At 40.0% G+C, this 16,202-nt stretch overlaps 1 protein-coding gene across 8 annotated transcripts in view; it reads right to left on the bottom strand.

Moving 5' to 3' along the window:
* Positions 1-10,142: 10,142 nt before the first annotated feature.
* LOC138746184 (monocarboxylate transporter 2-like) overlaps positions 10,143-16,202 on the bottom strand; it is a 107,775-nt gene continuing 101,715 nt past the window's right edge. For all 8 annotated transcript variants that reach the window (XM_069904165.1, XM_069904164.1, XM_069904166.1 and 5 more), the window contains one exon: positions 10,143-15,857. In XM_069904165.1, coding sequence (XP_069760266.1) covers positions 15,586-15,857 — 272 coding nt within the window. In that variant the 3' untranslated portion in view covers positions 10,143-15,585. The remainder of the gene's footprint in view (positions 15,858-16,202) is intronic.

Genomic DNA, 16,202 nt, shown 5'->3' with positions numbered 1-16,202 from the left:
ACCTCACCTCTTGGTAACCTCCAAAATTAAAAAAATATGATATAAATAGTTTATACCCTTGACATTCTCCAGTCCTTCTTTTCTCTGCTTGTTTTTCTTTTCTTTTTTTTGGGTGTTTGGGAAGGGAGGGGGAGGGGAGATTTTGTATACCACATATTTAATTTCTGAAAGTTCTTTATTGATTGAAATGTATTTACTGTCTCTGATTTGATCTAGATCTCCCGCATGGAGTTTGCATGTTCTTCCTGTGACAGTGGACCTTTCCCAGAGCTGCTCCAATTTTCTCCCATACGCTAGAGGCATGATGGAAGGTATGTTGCTTGGCCATTGTAAGTTGATATACAGGTAGGTGGCAGAAGAATCGGACTGGTTGAAAGGCAAGTAAGATTAATTTGGTGCTAGATGCTCAGTGCAGACTCAATAGGCTGAAGGGCCTGTACCAGGAACATAATGTGGTCTGTAAAATACACAGAGATATTCAGTCTGCCCAAATCTGTTGTGAAAGTGGCTGTGCCTTTATTACGATAATTTATTTCCATTGAAAGCTCACTGACTGAACTGACTTCCTGATACTGAATAACATTCTAAACTAGGTTTTCTCTCTTTCCAAGAGGGAAAGGGGGAGAAATTCCTCTCTATTTATCAACATCACTTTGGTGTAAGTGTAGCGGATTAATTCAATTAATTTACTATTGTAATGGAATATTTGGGAGATAAATTGGTAAAATTAGAGTAGGTTATTTACTTACACACACTTTAAAACAGATTTTATTTGAAATTTTGAAGAATTCATATTTAGTGAATTTACAGAAACTATGGAGAATGCTGTGCACATTTCACAGGTAGGTGCTAAATTGAAATGACATCATTAAAGCCACAAGCAGGAGACGCTCTGGCTGTTAAAAGCTCTTTGCAAGGGTTTGGCCAGAGTACACAGAAAGGTCACTCCTGGGTTTTTGTTTACCTAAAGACAACAGCTTGACCAAGAAGACTAACTCCTATTGTTTGCTGGAGAAGGTCAGGGGTTTTGCAAGTGAGAGAGTCACATGGGCTTTCTGGCAGTTGGGGGGGAGAGAGAGTCAGACAGACAGCTGAAACAAGCAAGAGAAGCTGGTTGGAACTTAAACAAACTCCAGTGTGGCAGATGGCTAGAAATGCTATCTGTCTGATGTTTCTCTTGGAATAAGTGAAACAGAAAGGAACTCTGTGATAGCCTGAAAGAAAGAGGTTATCATGTGGAGAACTGTGATGGGTCAAGTCTCATCATCAAGACATTGACGTGACTAATAGTGATACCTCAGTTGTGGTAATCCTGGAACAACAAATCTCTTTCTGCAAACCGTACGAGAACTTTCTTGAGTGGTAAACATTTACCTTTCGAGCACTACAAGCACCAAAGCCTGGTGAACTTTATACATGTTAAATTCTGTCCACAGTATAACAATTGCCTGCAACCAGAGAACTTGGAAGAATGAGAAATGAGATTGAACTGTGAACTAAAGAACTCCTCTTACATTTACACAAACACATCACATACACATGCACTTAGAATTAGAAGGGGGTGAAGGTGGGTTTAGTTAAGTTAATAGTGATAAGTTAAAGTTTGATTCTGTTTTCATGTTTAAAGATAATTAAAAACAATTTTTGTTTTGTCTTGGTGAATGCTGGGTTTTGGGGTCCTTTGGACTCGTAACACTATTAGACACAAATCTGAATACATTCCCCACAGCTCAATGCAGCAGTGCTGTACGCTCTTCTCAAAAGAAAGGCACGGTTCCCATGTTAGTGCATGATTTTCTGTGCGCTAACGATGTAAAAGGAATACAAGACATTCCACTCACTGGAAACAAAAATGTAGCAGAGGTCGAACAAAAAGTCAAAATATTTATTTAAATATTATATCTTGCCAATAACAAGAATAATCAATTTTGCATGATGTCAAAGAAAACCCTGAGTGAAGCAAAATTATAATTAAAAAAGTAGATATTATTTTAGCATTAAAAATGAAAAGTCACTCAATGCACAACTGAAGTATCTGAGCATTAATAATAAAAGATAGCAATAATCAATTACACGAGGCAGCTCTTTTTTCTGTCTTTGCATTGTTTTTAGCCATGATTTTATTACATTTTTTTAGTATCTAGCAGGACCTGGCATGCAATCTGTAAATCAAGGTGCTGTTGAAAGCAAAAGCATTCAAAGGCATTGAAGGTGCAACTCAAATAAACGTGCAGATAGAAAGACAAAGCCAAAAATTGCACAACTCAGTTTCTGAGGTCAAATTCACAAGCCAAAGAGGTTGGTGTGTCCTTTACGATTTCGATTTTGTCTGGGAACAAGTGGCAATTATGGCTGCTTTAGGACCAAACTGCGTCATCAGTCACGCACCGAATGGAAGGAACATCATGATCAAATGCATGATATGGTTTTCAGTGTTTGTCACGTATTGCAGGGCATTTTACTAACACACAAACTGGGATTTCTCTCTAACTACTTTCAATGGCTCCTGAATATCTTCCTGTACTCGCACAGCACATTTCACCAGCAATGCCCCCACCCCTCCCCTAACTATTCCCATCCTACCTTCTTGAGGTAATGGATCTTGATAGCCCAGAGGGAATTAGGTAAAACTCTCCCCCACCCCCCCCTAACTATTCCCATCCTACCTTCTTGAGGTAATGGATCTTGATAGCCCAGAGGGAATTAGGTAAAACTCCCCCCCACCCACTCCTCCAGCACCAGATCGATGGCACAGAGGGAATTAGGTAAACCCCCCCCAACCCCTCCACCACCAGATTGAGGTAGCCGGCCACAGGGGTAGGAACTGCTAGATCTCTGTGGAAGTCGGTAAGAATGAACAGGTAAAAGTGAGTTATATCACAAAATTCAATGAACTTCTGACATTAATTTGAGGACTTTGTTACATCTAAATTAGGCTTGGTCCTGTTGTCAACACAGATCACATGGATCACGAGGAACGCTGTGGCAGATGGCAAGGAAATTTCATCAACACCCTTGATTTACAAAATGCACACCATTTGCTAATATACTTTATGTTAGCAATCTATGAATCATTTAATGGTGATATATACTGTGACTACGCTAATTGCAACAGAAGTGTATCTGAATTGACCATTGACAAACCATGAATCTGTAATTACTGCTATGACTACACTCAAGGATTAATTACTTGACTCCAGGTTTCTTTTCTTTTTCCAATTTTTTACTAATTTTAAATAAAGTGAAACAATATATGGAATGCGAGGTTACAGATTCTACTGTAAATCAAAAGGTTAAACATCATAAACAAATGCTAATTAACTCCCCACAACTCTAATGTTCAAATAATAAACACAGTAGAAAAGATATATGATCCAAACGAACAAACTAATCCTGAACTAAATAAAGTAGCCTGACCCCCTGACTTAATAGAAATTAGAAGTTGAGATGCCTTGAAACAATAACATTCAATAATGAACAAGAAAATGTTCCGTAACATGAATAAAAATAGTTGACATGAAAGGAATTGACTCCAGATTGGGAAAAGCAGAGAAATGCAAAAAAAGTGACATCATCAGGGCATTTTAGCACACAATCAGTTCAATTTAATCCTAGCAGCATTTATCCACCACCTGCTTCTATATCCTTTTCTCTCTAACCGGATGGTGTTAGCATCAACTTCTCTGGATTGCGTTTGGCTCCTCGCCTCTCTTCTCCATCCCCCTGTCACTTTGCCTCCAGCTCGCTACCCCTTCCCTCTCCACACTTATCCTCTCCCCCATTTCCCCCCAGCTTTTTATCTTGTGTGCCCTCCCACCCATATCTGCCTGTGGGCATGTGCTCCTCCTCCCACCATTATATTCAGGAGTCTGTCTGCTTTTTGCTCATTCCTCAATGGTGGGTTCAGGCCCAAAACATTGGTTAGATATCTTTACCTTCACTACATAAAGAACGCTATGTGACTTGCTGAGTTTTTCCAGCATTTTTGAGTAAACTCAATATCCTTTCAATACTTGTTTCTTCATAGAGCTGCTCATTTAATCTTGTACTCCAGCATAATTTTTTCTCCATTCTCCAATCTTGGGTGGTGACACCGCAACATTGTGATTTCCCCCATGAAAGGGGTTTTCCTACCCTTGGCTCTAAATCTAATTGTTAACCCATGGGTCTTTATTCTTCACCAGTGGTTCTCAACCTTTTTCTTTCCACTCACATACCACTTTAAGTAATCCCTAGGCCATCAGTGCTCTGTGAGTGGAACGAAAAAGTTTGAGAACCCGTTTTAGTCGTACTTAATTGACTCATTATGTGCACGGTTTCATAACGCCTAAGGAAATGGGCCAAGGACCATTTTTCTCAGGCAAAATATTTCAGTAAAAATTGGGGCTAGAGCAGTGATTCTCAACCTTCCCTTCCCACCCATATGCAACCTTAAGCAATCCCTTACTAATCACAGAGCACCGATGGCCTAGGGATTACTTAAAGTAGTATGTGAGTGGAAAAAGGTTGAGAACCACTGTTCTACACCCTTCCCTATCATTCCTCACCAGCAGCCCAGTTTAGAAATGCAATGGGTGTGGTTTTGCTGCTGTTCTGGTGGTGGAGGAAAGAATGCTAGCGCTCCTTAATATTTAAAAGGATGCACAGAGGTGCAAACATTCCCATTGTCATTGGAAACCAGAGCCCAAATTCCCAAGGATGCTTTCCAAAATGAGTGCAAGTAGCCCAGAACATCATTGGAACCACAAGTACTTACTGCCAGCATTCTTGAATAAATGCATTTCTGGTGCAGAGGTAATTGGGTACCAGGAGTGGGAATACAGTATGAGACAGGCCACTGGCTGTGTCATTGGCATCAATTACTATCATGCTTGTGTATGACATGGCTGTTGTTTACAAGACCAGCATTTATTGGCCTTCACCCTGATTACTCCTTGGGAAGGTGATAGCGAGCACTTGTAATACTCCAACTCTCTTCCCCACAGAAGAATAATTAAGCCAGGTCTCCCAGCATTTTGGGTTTGTCAAGCCCGTAATGAATCTCAGGATAGCATGTCCGTGGCTGTACTCTCCATTTGCAGGCAAGAGGTAGACCTTTACACTATCTCTCCATGGTTTACACCAAGCTTCTGAACTGTTGTCGAGAGATCAGGGCAAGTCCCTTGGAGATGGCTGTCAATTATATCCATGTGATTCAAAAAAACACTCTTTTGTTTTCATTTTGAGTTTCCTTGCTGTATACATAAATATGAGACCAGTCCATTAGAAATAGTTGTTATGAAGGCAAACAACTGGATAAGTTCAGCATTACCAGACAAATCACGAACCAAGAGAAACTAATATTTTAGTTTATATTTGTATGTGTTTCTCACACTGGGATGCACACTTACAAGGCCTAATACTCCTGCATTAACAATAAACAATTTAAAAGGCAAATAACTGTGCAAACTATAAAGTAATTAGAAAATAATCAGTATTAGAGCCCTTAATTATTATATATTTTGGCATACAAGTCGACCAGCATTGTCGACCCCCATTTTTCAGCCTAATTTTAAAGGTTTTATGGCATATCTGGCGTATAAGTCCACCCTATTTTTTGGGCTGTCCAGGCCTCCCAGGAACAACCCAAAAATGTTTCAAACACCCCAATTGCAAGTAACAAAGCTGTAAGTTCAGTAAAAAAACAAATCTTGGCCTACCAGGCAGCAGCGGCGATGGCCCATGGAACTGGAGGGCCAACATTATGCTCCTGGCTAGACCAAAGGCCTACCAGACAGGAGTGGTGATGGCGACCTCAGGGTCTCAGGTAGGGGTGGTTATGGTGGTGCCCAGAGGTGGGGAGGTGTCGGGGAGGAGCGGTGCCAGTAGCGGGGAAGTGCTTCCAGCATCAGCTTATACGCCAGATTGATGTCAATCTGGGTTTTTTTGTGAATGTAAGGTCTCAAAAGTATCTGGCGTATAAGTTGACCCCATCACCCCCGCCCCCCCCCCCCCCCTCACTTTGGAGAATTTATTTTTAGGGTTTGACGACTTGACTTATACTCCGAAATATAAAGTTCACTTTAATCAGGTAATTCCCATAACTTACAAAATTTAAATTCAAATTCAACCCCAGTTGCTGGCTTTGTAAAAACGTTCTCTAACTATGTTGTGCTAACTGTGCCACCATCATAATTAACCCACCCTCCCCCAAGTTTACAGATAAAGCCTTGCTAATATATTTAATAATATACTAATAGAACTCTTACTAGGCAGGGATAGGGAGAGACTATGGGAGAGTTGTCCCAGCATCAGCCGACTCTTCGTCCTGGGCGCCGCCATTTTATTCAAACACAACTTTATTCAAACAGCTGCTGCAGGTGGGGCATGACCTGGGCGTTCCGCTGGCCGAATGTTTCCTCCCCTCTTCACCAAGGGGTTGTGTGTTGCTCTGGAGAACATTTACTTTTACAATTTTAAACTTTTACATTCTTATTTATTTTAAAATTTCACTTATTTATTTATTATCTTGATTTTTTTTTTGTCGGTTGTTTGGGGTTGCCGGTTACATGAATTCTGGATACCAGGAATTTTACTGTATTTGGGAAAAAATGTTTTTGTAAAATATCAACAGAATCATTGAAAATTTCTAACTTTTAATCACAGTTTAAATAAATCCATGTATAAAAATACAAAGGGTGGTAATTACTTACATCAATCCTGTTCGTGCATTCAAAATATATAAATGCTTTAATGTGTCGTATCGTTGAAGGAGAGAAAGTGAGAAAGATGTCCACATTGAACAGCTCTGCTCTGCTCTGCATTAAATGCCAACCCATAAAAACTGCAATTGCAACATCAGGCCCCAATTTACCAAGAGAGCAGTTGTTGATTTGTTCCAGTCCAACAAGTTTTATGACAGTACTAACATTAATCATTAATATCAATACTTTATTTTTAAACAAATAGTGATTGTCACTCCATGCAAGGTGTTCCATTCCATTCTGTGCACGAGCACTTTCCCTCTCTCAGACCTACGAAATAGAGTTGTGCATCAAATGGGGCAGAACATGCAGGAGCCTAATCTGAAAATCCCATTGCAGATTTATTTAATATTGGATTTAATGTTGAAAGAAAAGGACATACAGAATGTCAATCTGCTGTTTTTCTAAATTTAATATTATGTGGGATAGTATGTCTAAGAATGGCAATTGTTTCTCGAACATCAAGGTCACAGGAATGAACAAAATCCTTACCCATGTATTAATCTGTCAGCAAGATTGAATTCTAGTGTTGGGATTGCCTTACGATTAAACTGTATAATTTATCTTGAAGAAATTTATCTCGAAGTTTAACAGATGGGATTTCAACAAAATGTTCACCCTGATGGGGTTTGCACTAATTTGCCTCACTGCAATTTCCCGGTTTATCCAGATGAGTGTTCCTAATAATTTAATCCTTGAAGGCCCTATTAAATGGAACAACCGGAGTTGAGACCCGGAGTGAGAAGAGAGAGGGGAGCTATTCGTAAATGGTTTTGGGAAATTCTGTTTTATCTAATATCCCAAAGGTAGATTACTCTTTAGACAAATATTGCTATTTTTGATCTTAAGAGCGAGGAAAGTTTGTCGAGTCTCGTCCACTGCCTACAGCATTTGTTCTCAACCTTTTCTCAGCTATTCCCCCACCCCAACCCTGGTCTCTGCTCAAAGTTCATGGGCTCCCTTCCCTGTGAAGCAGTCAAGTTTTGGTTTCTTTCTTCCATGATTCTATCCTATGGCCTCACAAAAAGAAAGAAATATTTATAATACGTGGCGAGAAAAGGAAACAAGGCTTTTACATAAACGTGTTGTCGGGCCGCCATTGAGAATGGTTGGCCTAAGGAATTGTATATCATGCAAAAGAAAAAGGAATAGGATTAGCTTAGAACTCCTATACATATAAATATAAAACACTCTCGCCAGTGAAAACCTAAACTATTTCTCATTGTGTCATTAGATACAAGTGCTCACAAAAATATTTACAGTTTAGCACATGCAGAAGCACGCAATTTATTTGCAATGTTTTGGAAGGAATCGTTTTGTAGAATAACTTCTCCAAATCACAGCACTGATTTATTTATGGAGATTGACTTTAAACAGAGTTTCCTGAGGTCAGCATTTTCATGAAACAGTTTGTATTCAAGACTGGCCACTGAAAAAAAATGTCCCCCTATATATCTGTTATAACATAGCAATTAAAGCTGGAGATATTTATCCAGCTATAAATATAAATCAGAAAACAATCGTTAAGATTTAACTTCCAAAGAGGCACTTCTGTTTAAAAAGTAATAATTTGAACCAAAGTGCAAAAGCCATGGAAATTCATTAATAAGAAAATGTCTGTGTTATGTGGGAATTGCCAGCAAACCTGAATTTCCTGACCATTGCTGAACACCCAGAGAAATTGGTAAAAGCCACTGTGCTTAAAATACAGCAAAACTGAATAGTGAGAATGATTTTTGTAATATGCCCCTTTCATGATTGATGTGACCAACGGCATCTTAAAATGGTTGTTGGCCAGCCTTAATTCAGTATTGCCTTGAAATTACGAGGGTAAAGATGAATTCAGGCCCTTCTGGTGTTGATCAGTTACATGACCAGTGATTTTAATCTTACAAGCCTATTTACGTGTCCCTTTATTCCTTTTGCTTCTTGCCATCGTACCTTGAAAACATTGCTATAAAACTGCTTTCAATTACCACTTCAGGTAAAGAGATCCACAGATTCAAGAAGGGCTCAGGCCCGAAACATCAGTTATATATCTTTACCTCCTATGGACGCTGTGAGTCTGGCTAGGTTCCTCCAGCATTTCTGTGCTTCAGTCCCTGAATAAAAAAGAACCTGCTTCTGCTCCATCTTGTTTCTGGTTTACAAAGCATCCCATGTCCTCTCATTTTGCAAGTCTTCCTCTTTCGGTTGGAAAAGGTAGATCATCTCTCGCCAACCGGAGAGCCCGAGTGCCATTGGGAAATTCGCCGCTGGGAGATTCCTGGATAAGAACCGTTACCACAGCAGGTATTGTCACTGTTTCATATCTTAAGCAGAAATTTGTAACCGGAACCTTGGTTTCTTGGCTGTGACACTCTCAAACCAGGATCCAAGGTGATTATTCTACCCATGGTTTGTCTTTCATCCAGTGAACTTATGAGTTGCAGAAATCTAATTTTATACTGAAACAAAGATCGTGGGATGGGATCCGTGATTCTTCTAATTCTGGAGTCGGAAGGCATGCTATGGCTCAGTAAGACTTTGATACTCTGTTCTGGCTGAAATCTTTGCCAATATGCTTCAACGGTAGCCTTCAGTTTCATTTGACTTAAAATGGATATACATATCCTGGTCGGGAACAGGAATTATATTTGCATCAACCAAAAAAAGGAATCTTCCTTGAAAAGCTTATTTTTATGAAAGCTGGTCTTAGGCACTCCTGCACTGCTTTTGTTTTGTTCAATCCATATTCTAAGCAATCCGCCAAAGAATTTTGCCAGTAAACTAATTAATTCAGAGCAAATGCATTATTTGATAATGCATATGAAATTGCACATTAACACTCTAAATCTGGTAACATTGCAAGTTATTTAAAAATTTATACAGCACGGTAACAGGCCATTTCGACCCACGAGCCTATGCCGCCCAGTTAACTTACAAGCCCCGGTACGTTTCGAATGGTGGGAGGAAAACCATGTTGACAAAGGGAGAACGCACAAACTCCTTACAGACAGTTCAAAACCCATCACCCACCACTAACAATTCAACATTTTTGGACATTTCAACAATTAAAAAAAAATGCAAAACAATGCTCATGTTCAAGGTGTATTTAACTTTTAATTGAAACTCTTAGAGCAGGTTATTGCACACATTACATAGTCAACTCATTAGTTTGCATCATCCATGTGTAAGTCTTAAAGAACTCACCGCTGACTCCTTAGCCTCATTGTACCTGCCTTCTCTCAAATTCCTATTGGCTAATGAAATGTCATTCATTTGTCAGCTGATCACCTTTGATTTTGTTCATAATAAGCTCATTCTCTATTTTCCGGTTTCTGGTGACCTATTCCCCCCCCCCCCTTCCCTTCCCCTTTCCAGTTCTCCACCCTCCCTTCCCCCTCTATTCTCCCAGCCATCCCTCCTTCCCCTTGATCACTGCTGTCCTCTCCTCCACCCATCACCTCCAGCCTTTGTGACCACAACCTCTTTCTCCTCCCCCCCCCACTCTTTTGTTTGGACACCTGGTGACATTTTTCCATACCTTGTTGAATGGCTCCAGCCCGAAACGTCGGTTATGTAGTTTTACCTTTGCTATATAAAGGATACTGCTTGACATGCTGACTTGCCCCAGTGCTGTGCTTTTACTTCAACCAGTGTAGGTTGATTTTCGTGTTTTATTTCTAATGAAGCTCATTCTCTACCATGTCATTTTTAATAAAGGAATGGTGGGGGGGGAAATTAATTTAACCTGTTTTTATTTTTAATTCCAAGATGAATCCTAATTGGAAACTCGTGTTTCTCTGAAGGAAACTCCAACTGCCAAATAGAAACATAGACTAACCCCCATTCAGCATGAAGTGTCAGTCCAAATGTGACCCTGCAATTGAAGATTAAGACATTGGTCCACTGATACTAAACATTTCTTAAGCTGATGACATTCAGGTTTACCTTAGCTGATAAGGGCTTTCTTAGATCTAGAGTTGCCACATTGTTAACTGGCCAGTGGAATTTTTGAGAGCCAAACCACATATTCAACTAATTTTGGAATCAAGTCCCTTAAAACAAAATGCTCACTGAGGTGATTGAGAATCAGAACCAGGACTTATCTATTTTCCGGTTTCTGGTGACCTGCTCCCCAGAAACCGTAGTTTCTGAAATCCGGTGTTTGGCAGCAGAGCGAATTATTCTCAATAAACCTCAACAAAACTTAGGTGAGAAATTTATCTTTGACTACGTGTTAGAGTGTCCTTCTCCAATGCATTTACTTTATTTGGTAAGACAGGTGGTATCCTTGGAGATTGACCCTCTCTCAACAGTCACTGGACACTGGTCCGCTCACAACTGTTTAGCACCAGCTCCCAAAAGATGAATTTCATTCTCTAGTTTTTCCAGTGACTGGAAGATTGAACCAGTAGTTGCTTTTTGTTGGAGCAATGGTAACCCCCAAAAAAGCGAGTGCAATGAAAGATGAGAAATAAGCCTTTCCATATGTTGCTGTCCTCATGCTTAAAATAAAAATCCAACTACCAGACTAGCGTAGTTTGCAGCCAACTCTAAGCATTGTTGAAATGGTCCACATAATTTGTTCTTTCTTTTCTATTTTATTTTTCAGTCCATACTTGTTTTCACTAACTTTCAGTAACACTTCACCAGACATAGAAAGGAATTAAAATGATTTACCTGCTTGTACACTCACACCAAACAATAGGAACCAGATATACTCAACATTGTTCACATTTACTCAATAAGTGCTTTCATTTACTGAAAAACAGAGACCATACCATTTTTAAAAATATGTTTACATATGCTTTGAAGTGAAATGTTTCTGATGGATTAATCATTTCCGTCATTGAAGTGAGTGCTACAGCAAATATTAGGGGCCACATAATTCAAAAAGGATCACTGGCCAAGAACTTAATTCCTGCCTAGTAGCACAATATGTAATTGTTCCACACACTGTTGTCAATGGAATGAATTTCAGAGGGAAACCTGGGAACGCAGTTATATACAGGCTTTGAAACAAGAAAGTCTGCGAATGCTGTGATTGTAGTTTATACACAAAAATGCTGAAGAAACTCAGCAGGTCCCTGCAGCATCCATAGGAGGTAAAGATATATAACCAACGTTCTGGGGGTGAGCCCTTCAGCAATGGTCATCCCTTCCTACCGATCATCTCTTGGTATCTACTCGTGACCACAGGAAAAGCTACACGTGCCACAGCTCCTTACTCACTGCCATTCAGGGCACCAAACAACTCTTCCAAGTGAAGCAACACTTGTGGATCTGAAGGGGAGAAGGGGGCGGGGGAGGGGGGGTCACCAACTGCATTCGGAGGCTCCATTAGAGGTTGGGCACAGACTGGGAAATCTTTGCTCTTTCTGCTGTAGTAGCAGGGATCTTCCAGTGGCCCCACTACATTCCCATGCTGACATGTCTCGCCATGGTCTAACGCACTGGCCCATTAAGACCACGTGCACATTGGAAGAATAGCACCTCATATTCCATCTGGGCATTGGCCTTCCCCCGACTCTCTCTATCTCCTTTCCACCAGCTCCCCATTCCTTGTATCTCTCTCTTTCCTTATCCCACTCTGTATTCTACTCCCTCCAACCCCCACACCCCCACCACATGATCAATTCTCAGCTTTTCTCTCCTCCTTTCTATCCATGTCCACCTACGACTTCTTGGCTGTTGGTTTATGCTCCTCCCTTGGTCTCTTCTTCCCTCTCCCTCCCTCCCCCCTTTATATTGAGGTGCCTGCCTGATTTTCACTCATTCCTTACAAAGGCTCAGCTCTGAAACATCAATGATGTATCTTTGTCTCCTATGGAAGTTTCTCCAGCATTTTTATACAGGTTTTAGTGTGATCAACCTGAGAATGAATTTCTAGGCATAAGGGTATTGCTGGCAAGATTAACATTTATTGCCTATCCTGTGTGAACCGGTGGAGTGAATTTTGTCACCTTACAGTCCTACTGAATGGCTTGCAATTGGTTCCTCCCCAGGCAGTGAGACTGCACCCTCAACCCCTCCAAGCTCAACAACATTTATTCATTTTTTATATGTACGTGCACTGCCTGTAAATCTTTAGTCTGCATGTGTGTGGTGGCTCTACATGTGTTGGCGTGTTTATTCACCAAGGACCAAAGAAGACTGTTTCATAGGGTCGTACTTGTTGCAGTTAATAACAGATCTGCATTTGGAATCATAACCTGAATGGATATGGATATCAGATTGGACCTCAGCCAACCAATTCAACATTTATGATCAATAATAATTTCACAGTCATTGGTATTGGCTTTTAACAATTTAAATTTCTCAGCGGCCATGAAGTGATCTTCAACTCGTGTCTCCAAACCCTTTGATTAACTACTATACTACCAAATCCTACGTAAATTTCAATGAGATTAGATAGAAAATTATTAACATTTCTCTATTTTGATCTTATCTTCAAATATGTACATAGTTATTGAATTTGGAGTCACATAGCCAGAGAGTTTTACAGCAGAGAACTTGGGCCCCTCAGCCCACCACATCAATGCTGACCCTTTTTGTTCATTGACACTAATCTCATTTACCTGCATTAGGAGCATATCCTTCTTTACCCTGCCTGTACCTTCTGTCCAAATGCCTCCTCAACAGAGTTACTGTACCTGGCTCCATTACCTCCTCTGGCAGCATGTCTACATATTGGACACCTTCTGAGAGAAAAAAAAAATGTCCTGCTCAGATCCAATTTAAAACACCTTCCTCAGGAGTTTTTTTAAAATATACAGATATGCCTGGAAAAGTAATCTCTACTACATACTTTCAGAGACATTTTAGCCTAAAAGCTGCGATCAGTGGGTGAGTGGAAGAGTAAATATGAGAAGTCAGTTGGAAGCAATATTGGGCCAGTGAAAAAAAATAAAATATTCGACCCAATTCCTTCGGGATTAATCTGGAAAATTAGTCAACACTGTGAGTCCTTATATGATAGCTGAACCCAAAATGGATTGGTCTCAGCCAGATAAAATTCCAAATTCTCTCATATTTTTCACATCACTATGGTCAAGAAGGTACAGTTAAATTTAGAAAATGCCCAGGGTTAATAGCAGCCATTATCTTACTGCAATCAGCATGTGATTAATAGCAGTAATGGCACCATGGCATGTGAGCTGCGGGAGCTCTCTCCCAGTCTTATTGCTGTCAGGAAAGTTCAAATACTTTCCCAAATGGAAGGAGTAGAAATGAGAGAAGTTGCTCTAATGCCAACTCCTTGCTCCCACTGAGGTGACAATGGGGTATTGCAGTTACTTCATTCACAACTCACTTGCTTAGAGTGCAAATATCATTTCACAGAAGATTGGTACGAGTTAACAGAATTGTAAATTGTTTGTATCTTGAAAATACAATATAAAATTTATGTACAAACTATAAAGTTTATTTAATTCCATAACTCATGACCCTGATATAAATTTAATTGAATTACAATACAAACAACTTAGAGAATAGCTAAAATAGACAAATACTAGTTTTACCTGTGAGATGTATTTGGTGAAGGACTTTGGTACAAGGTAATGGAATACTTTAGCTGTTGGACACCTCATATTTCAGGTTAGCAGCCCCCTAGTCAGAATTGGCAACAGTAACTATAGTTTGAAAAATGCCTCGAGTGCATCAGTGGTTTATTGCCAACCCTATGTGGGCTTCTGAGTGTTGGCCAATTTCTATTATCTTACCAGAGTAAAATACCCCATAGAAATTATCAAACACAATTTGACAAAGAGTCAACGGGTGTTAAAATACAAGGTGGTGTAGTCCTTTTGCTGACTGACACTGTAAATTGGATGGTCATTCGCCAATTTATTTCACTGAGGATCTTCAAAATCTAATGTTAATTCAACATCGATTTCACTTGCAGATGAATATTTAAGCTTAGATTTTCCAATTGACATTATTTCGAAAATAAATAGGCCACTGCCAGTGCTAAATCAACATTGATTAGAAAATCTAGGCTTAAGAGCCTCTGTCCCTCATGCTCTCTTCTCCATCTAGTTAAGATCTTTTTTGAGTGGCAGAGCTCAATTTGGTTTGTTTACCAGACATTAATCTATTTAATAGAAGAACAAGAGGCCGGTGCAGGTGAGACCTCCTTCGTTCTTCATTAAGTTTCCTGAAAGTCAAACTTCATGAAAGGTTGCAGTCAAGTCTGTGGAGACTCAATTAGGAAGGGCCATCTCTTCATGAAGAAGAGTTCATCTTTAATTATTCTTAGTCTAGTGCCCTCTCCTGTGCTTAGCATATACTGCCGACTTTTTTGCTTGCTGTTCGCAGTCTGTCGTTGCAGTTCTCTGCTATGTTAATTTATGCAGTTCCTAGCACAGATACCTTGGATTGTTTATACACAAAAAAAATGGACACAGTCATATCAAGTTGTGCCTGGTCAGGAATGAACTACTAGCTGCAATTGTTTTGCTGACACACAACTAAAATGGTCTACGATAATGGTGTGGATTTAAAATCTCTGCATGACAGTAGATCACAGGCCACCATTTGGGTGGCAAATGTTGGGAGAATTTCTCCTCTTGCATATTAACCCTATGGAATATCTAATTTCCCTGCTAAATTATGGCATTTTAAAAGAACAGGTCAGTGAAAAAAAAATGCAGACACTTCTCCGACCACAACGTTAAACTAGGATAACCCTTGAAACAGAGAGGTTCTCCTTCCCATCCCAAGGTTCAGTAAGTGACCTGCAGTTGAAAATACTGACCCTTGTTGGAGTCTGAATATCTATGTAGAGACTCACGTGTACTTTGACCCTTAATTTCAAGTGAACACTGGGAGAAGGGAAACAACAAATCAGTGGGGTAGGCTAAATATTAGTTTCTCTCTCGGAGGAATTTGCCATCAGAATCTGAGGGCTGATTTCAATATCATCATCGTCTGGCGCACTCCCACAGACGTCTTTTAGTTCTGCACCGTCCGCCGATGCTTTCTTTTTCTCCTCTGCCATCTTCCTTTCTTTTGCCAACAGTCGGTAGTTGATAGCATTTGCAATGAACAAATAGATGCTCGATAGTATCACAACGCTTCCACAGACCAGGTACATGTACCTGTAATCTTGCGTTACATCCACCAACCATCCTGCAAAACAAACAATTTTCTTAGTGCTGAACAACCACCGTTTCAAAGCAGCCAGAGCAAGTTAATCAAACAGATTGAGTAGGCTTTCCATCGGTAAGAACTGATTTACAATGGCAGGCCTGAGTTTTCCGATGGTTAGCATCAATGATAAAATAGTCGACCAACGTAGATAATATTAGAGTGGACCACAGAAGAAATGTTGGAAAGAATCCAAGGATTTTCTGAACACCTCCACATTGCATAGTCTTCCCTATCCCAAACCAGCGACGAGATTTTTAAGCCACGAATAATTGTGAGATGGTGGAAACTGTTTGGGGAACATTCCGACAGCTCGTTGGCCAAGAA

Source organism: Narcine bancroftii, chromosome 11 (genome assembly GCF_036971445.1).
Source record: "Narcine bancroftii isolate sNarBan1 chromosome 11, sNarBan1.hap1, whole genome shotgun sequence".
In the NCBI taxonomy this organism is placed as follows: Eukaryota; Metazoa; Chordata; class Chondrichthyes; order Torpediniformes; family Narcinidae; genus Narcine; species Narcine bancroftii.
The sequence above is the reverse complement of the archived record's forward strand: the minus strand, read 5'-3'. Positions and strand labels throughout refer to the sequence as shown.